At 32.3% G+C, this 6,528-nt stretch overlaps 1 protein-coding gene across 1 annotated transcript; it reads right to left on the bottom strand.

Annotated features, from left to right (window-relative positions):
* Positions 1 to 1,250: 1,250 nt before the first annotated feature.
* Positions 1,251 to 3,003, bottom strand: LOC111887487 (F-box protein At2g39490). The gene is made up of 3 exons (XM_023883658.1): positions 2,173 to 3,003; positions 1,837 to 1,995; positions 1,251 to 1,724 (listed from the first exon to the last, which is right to left on the bottom strand). The coding sequence occupies exons 1-3, from the start codon at positions 3,001 to 3,003 to the stop codon at positions 1,251 to 1,253; spliced, it is 1,464 nt and encodes a 487-aa protein (XP_023739426.1).
* Between the last annotated feature and the right edge of the window lie 3,525 nt (positions 3,004 to 6,528).

Raw genomic sequence — 6,528 nt, 5'->3', positions numbered from 1 at the left:
ATTTTTCAGACAAAAAATAAAATTGGTGTTTAATCCGGAAAAAAAAAATATAAAGTCTTTTATGAGATTAGCCCTTAATAAATTATAAAATACGTTGATATGATTGATTCAAATACCGGTTCAAATAAAGACGTCGTAATTATTAGACTATATATTAAATCGTATAAGATATATTTTGTTTCAAATAAAGACACCATAATTTTTAAAATATATTTATATTTAATTGTATAAGATAATTATAAAAAATATGGATATGTTTTTGTTATTTGAGCAAATTACATGAATGGTCTCTATCGTTTAAGGTAATTTGAACGTTTGGTCTTTAACTTATTTTTTTAACTCGAAAGGTCCTTACTGTTTGTTTTTGTTACACGTTTAGTCCATGTCTTACCTAAAAAAGACTATTTTGTCATTGATTTTTTAATTTATTTAAATAAACACACCTCCAACCCCACCCACATCACATCACCTTACTTTACCTACCCCACAATTTTTCCATACTTAAATAATAGTTTTTTAGGTAAGATGGGGACCAAGCGCTTAACAAAAACAAATAGTAGGAACCAAACATGTAACAAAAACAAACGGCAAGAACCTTCCAAGTTAAAAAATAAGTTAGGGACCAAACGTGCAAATTACTTTAAACCATAGGGACCATTCGTATAATTTACTCTATTTATTTTAAAGAGTATTTAAGTCAGTTTGTTAAAATCTAAAAGAAATTTTTGTTAATGACAATTGAAGTAGTTTTGAATTTGTAGCTTTTTGTTTGAACGAAAGTTTTTTTTTTTTGAGTTTTTTTTATTAAAAGCTAGAAGATCAAAGTTTTCAATAAATATGTACCAATAAAGCCCATAAAAGGATGTTTTAAACCCTTTAAATAATTAGTTTTCATTATTCCATGTTTATGTAGAGAAAGTGGTAACACATTGCTACATAGGTTTTTTTATTGCCACATAAGTTTAGCATGTATAGGTTGAAAAATATACGAATGGATAGTATATGATTTTAATAGGTTTTGTTTTGAAAATATATATATATATATATATATATATATATATATATATATATATATATATATATATATATATATATATATATATATATATATATATATATATATATATATATATATATATATATATATATATATATATATATATAATGCATGCCCACAACCAATCACACAACCCAATACTTTTTCTCTCTTTTCTCGCTACAGGTGTAGCGAGCCATCAGCGGCAAGTCATCTAGCGAAGGTTAGGGAGTGGTGTAGCGAGTCCATAGCGAGGGTGGTGACGAGTGGTTTGAAGTCCCACTAGAAATCTTGGAACAATTTCATTTTCACTTGTTGGCGTTAACCGAAAACAACAATTGTTGTCCAATGACGACAAGAGTAGAGAAGATTTAGAAGGGTGACAAGTTGTTGTTGATGCTTTTTCCATCTTGTTCAAATGACTTCGAGGGACTTTAGCTACAGACCATGAAAGCTTGTTTTCAGGTTCCGTAACACTCATTTTCTTCATCACAATGGCCTTTTTCAGTAAAACATCTATCAAGGAAACCAACATTCGGTTCTGTTCTTCGATCTTGAACCCCAAAAACTTCACCACCTTCATATGCTTAAGGTTCCAATCACTAGACGTGGTTGCCTCATTGGTCCAAGCTTGTGGACAAGATTGGTGAAAATGTGAACATGGTTTCGTACTCCATTTTTTGTCAATCTGCTTTAAGAGCAAGAAATTTATTTGTGGGTCAGTTTTTAAGGAACTCGTTTCAACCATAAGTATTTGAAGGTGAAGCTTTAGCTGTACATTAGATTTGGATTGAGGGTACCTTTATGAATAAGTTCTCCAAGGATGGTGTGATGCTTAAGAAGCAAACAAGTGAATCTCTCTTTTGTTTGTTCATGCAACAATCGATCCATGAAAGCTCTTTTAACTCGTTGAACATGAAGTCAAAGTCATCAAATATTACTCCTCTTGTACATAACCACTTTTTGTCCAACCAGAAGACGAAATAAAACAAATTAGTTATATTCAAAGGAAGACTAAGACGATGATAGAGAAAGACACAAGTATCCAAAATGCCTAATATCGAAACAAAATAATCTCTGTAAAAACCTAAAAATCATTGATTCTACTGAATATCTTTTCAAAATGTAAAACTTACCTCAAGTAGCCACCCACTTACAGTGAGTACCTCAACATCCTTGAGAGAAGCAAGAAGAGAGACGATATCTTCACTATCAAACTCACTGTGATCACGTAAGGCAGTAGAGCCCTTAAAGTCTAGGGTAACATCACACAACGCTGGTACGTCTTCAAGTTCAGTTTTAACCAGGGTTCCTCGATAGCAGAAAGATTTAAGGTTTGGAGCTGATAAAATGGTAACATTTTCCATGTTTTCACAGTCCAAAACCACAAACTTCTGCAAAAACCCATGTGCTTTTAGGTCAATATTCTGCAAGCCACTGCATTTTTCAAGAGTTAGGGTTTCAAGGTTCCAGCAACTGGAAAACAACTCCGGTAGGAAGCTTCCGGCCAGGCTGGTGATGGATCTAAGGTGGAGGGTCTTTAGAGAACAAAAATGGGCGTTCTTACACAAAGGCAATTCAATAGTTAGACCGAAATCTGTGGGGGTTTCTCCATTGAAGCATATGTGAAGCTCTTTGTCTACTCCTTTAATGGCTTTGAAGAACAGGGTTTCTTCGCTAACTGTTTTTGGTTCGAGAAAAGAAAGATTGAGGATCTGGTAACTTGTTTCGTAAGTGTTTAAGAAAGAAGAGATGAGCTGGTTCATCTGTTGACCAGATTCTTGAGTTGTTATTCGATCAAAATCCATGTTTACGAACACTTGAACTGGTGCCCATAAGTGCTTCCATGAAGATGAAAGAATGATGGTTCTTGCAGCTTCTTTCAAAGGAATCAACGAGACGATTTGATACAAGATTTCGTATGGAATGTTATCGATTGAAATGTGGTTTTCTTTGTTTTCAGCCATTGTTGTTTTCATTTTGCTTCAAATTTGAGGGCTGGATTTGGATTGATCAAGAAAATGAAATGAATATTGAGGTTTTATAAGGTATGGCTTCTATTCAGCCAAAAACTAGAATGAAAATAGGAGATAATTGCATGCCTGTCAATTGTAAGCTTCAAAGTCAAATATAGACTTCTTTGTTCGAAATAAGTATTACAATATATGAATCAATTTAATCATTTTATATACTTTCTTTTCTTTTTAAATTGGTAAAGTTATGCCGTCTTGTGTTTGTATTTTTGGGAGTACTATTTTGTGCTTTTTTCATAAATGGAAGATACAATGAGTTGGTCAAAGTTAGCCTTCATTTACCTTCTATACTTCAGTTTGTTGACGTTGATTGCTAATTTATTAGATCTTAATAAATACTTGATTTAACAAATGTAGGGTGATCAAGTTTTTTTTCTCACTAACATACTATATATTGGCTTTATATATTAAAATGACCAAAAAATTGGTAAGTTATCCATGCAACTTAGGTCATCCTCAATGGAGATTTAATGATGAGTTTAATGGACAAAAAGTTAATGAGATAGAGTTCAATACAATAAACTCACTATTGTGAGTGAAGTTCAATGAATTGGGGTTTAATCCCCATTAAACCCACTATTGTAAGTGAAGTTCAATACAATAAACCCACTATTGTGAGTGAAATTCAATGAATTGGAGTCTAATCCCCATTGAACAGTAGTATGGATTTTTTTTTCTTAAACTATTTCATCAATAAAGTTTTGTATTTTACACCGTACACACATGAACAAGGTGTATGTCATTATTTTTTGATTTATAATATATTTGTAATTTATTTTATTTTATATTCAATAATTTAATTCATCAATATTTTAAAACAATAACATATATAACAATCTTTAATTAATAATTTTTAATTTTTAATTTTTAATTTCTAATTAATGTAATATTATTGTTTTACAATATTATTTACAAAAAGATATGATAAAATGTCCATGTGAAAATTCATTGAACTTTTAAGAGTTTAATGGAATGGAGAGTTCTATAGGTAAATTGATAAAGTTAATGGAATACTGATGTGACAATCCATTAAACTCTTAAGAGTTCAATGCATTAGAAATGGCCTTACAAGTGGGAGACAAAACCTTCTTACACTCTATCAAGCTCTAAAAATCAAATTTTGAAAAAAAAAATCAGAATTTACAGTTTAATATACTAATTTGTTTATAGTTCACACTTTAATACAATAGTTCTAGACTCTCATTCACAGTTTAACACAACATCAAAAATTCATTTGCATTTGAATACTCTAGTTTAGACAATCATTAAGAGCTTAATCATTTACCAAATTTCATTAAGACATTTCATGAAACACTTTTTTGCACAACATAGTGAAACAAATTTGATGGTGTTTAGCAGTGAAGTTAGGGAGCAATTTTGATGGTGTTTGACGATGGTGTTTGGTAAATGTGATTACGGTGGTACCACAACAGAACTTTGTAGATCTGGAGGCAGTGATGTTGAAAAGTGTAGATCTGATGGCAATTATCGTGGATCATCGTTAAAGCTTTGTCAATCCAAAGGTGGCGGTGTTGGTTGTGGTGGATCATCGTCGAAACTTTTAGATCTAGAAGTGGTTGTGATGAATCCTTTCCAAAACTTTGTAGATTTGGAAGAGGAGAGTGGACTTTTCATCATGTATGGATTATTGGATGAGGGAGGTGGGAGGTGGTAGTAGGGTTGCGAGCTTTCATAATTTCTCATCAAAACCAAATACATTAGTTTGGTGGTGGTTTTAAATGGCGGCAACGACGGTGGTACGACATATCATGTGGTGTTGGTTTATGACAATATGATATGATTGAAAATATAACCATCTTAAAAAGTCAGAAAAAAGATCACGAACAAGAAGTATATATAATATTAAAAAAACAATAATAGTAATAACTAAGATGTAGGGATGAGCGTTGGAACCAGACCGGAACCGGAACCGGTAGTACGATAGTATAAGAACCGGTAACCGGACCGCCGGTTCCAATACCGGGACCGGAACCGGAACATACCGGTTCCGGTCCGGTTCCGGTTCCGGTCCCGGTTTTCCAGTTATTTTTCCAAACAAGAACCGGTTAAAATTTAGGTGAAACTAATGACTTTTTCGGTTAAAAATTAAGTACAACTAGTTTAGATGCAATTCATAATACTTACATGTTGTTAAGTTGGCTTCTAAAAGAACATAATATTCAATAATCAAGTTTCAAAAAAAAATAATATTCAATAATCAAGTTTTAAAAAAACATAGTCATGTTCAAAAAACAAACTCGTCCCCACATATCAATTTTAATACAATTCAACTAATCAAGTTTAAACCAAAATAATTCTTTCTAACTATCATCTATTTCTCCATTGGTCTCTTTCCCATTGCTTTGTCATTGTGTAAAGCTTCATCGGTCTCTATATAAAACACAAAACAAAAATGTTGTTAGCATTTACTAAAATATAAAGGTCGTATAAAAATATAACAATGATTGAAAGTACAAAATACTCGTAGCTACTTCATCATCATTTAAAATGTCATCCACGTTGTTTATTATAGGTTTTCTACTCTTTCTTACCCAATCTTGGGTACACAACAAAGCTTCAACTATCACGTTAGACAAGTTAGCACGATAGTCGGTTAAAACTCTACGACTTGTGCTAAAGGCAGACTCCGATGCTACAGTTGAGATTTGTATCCCCAAAATATCTATTAAAAATTAAATTATTGTTAAATGTAACATCATTAGTTATTAAAAGAAATATGAAATATTAAAAAAAAAAGTCAATACCTTTTGCCATTCGAGCAACTATCGGGAATCTTAACCCGTTAAGTTTCCACCAACTTAGGATATCAAAACTTTTGTTGCACATAACCCGGGGCTCTTTCAAATATATAATTAATTAATTTTCCAACGCATCCGAGTTGTCACCTCCACTATTAAGGAAGTTGCCAAAAAAATCGTTATCATCATCACAATCAACGACTTGTTAAGAACTTTGTTGTTGAGAAGACCCGCTCATGTCGTATTTTTCCACGTAGGTCTTAAAAAATTTCTCAATCTTCCTCTCGACCTCATAAAGCATTTCATATGCTTTCAATTCTATCTCCGACTTTGATTACTTTTCATCATTGGAACCAATCATTTCTTTAAAAGTATACAACAATAATTGAGACTTCATTGTAGGATCTAGCAAGATCGCAAAGTAAACATAATCACTCATCTTTGCATAGTCGCCCCAATATTTGTCATATTTGTCCTTCATGTCGGGTATCAAATGAACAAAGTTGACTTTCGTTGACCATTTTTTAAGATGTAGGTTCACATCTAAGATTTCCCGGATTAAACGATGGACTAAAGGTTTTGTTGAAGCCAAAACGTTCTCTGTTTTCGTCTTAAACTTTTCAAGGAAATCCACCATCTCTTTTATCGCCTCGAAGTCCATACGATCCGGTACTCTTTGTAGATCCTTCTCATACGATTT

The sequence above is a fragment of the Lactuca sativa genome, chromosome 6 (genome assembly GCF_002870075.4).
Source record: "Lactuca sativa cultivar Salinas chromosome 6, Lsat_Salinas_v11, whole genome shotgun sequence".
NCBI lineage: Eukaryota > Viridiplantae > Streptophyta > Magnoliopsida > Asterales > Asteraceae > Lactuca > Lactuca sativa.
Note: the sequence above shows the minus strand (reverse complement) of the source record. Positions and strands in the feature narration are given on the sequence as shown.

Bases quoted from the DNA above. Each gene is read 5' to 3' on its own strand.
- LOC111887487 (XM_023883658.1), bottom strand. From the start codon at position 3,003: ATGGCTGAAAACAAAGAAAACCACATTTCAATCGATAACATTCCATAC. The intron at 1,996-2,172 runs GTAAGTTTTACA...TTGGACAAAAAG, and splicing joins TAAGTGGGTGGCTACTTGAG to TGGTTATGTACAAGAGGAGT. The intron at 1,725-1,836 runs GTACCCTCAATC...CTCTTAAAGCAG, and splicing joins TGGAGAACTTATTCATAAAG to ATTGACAAAAAATGGAGTAC.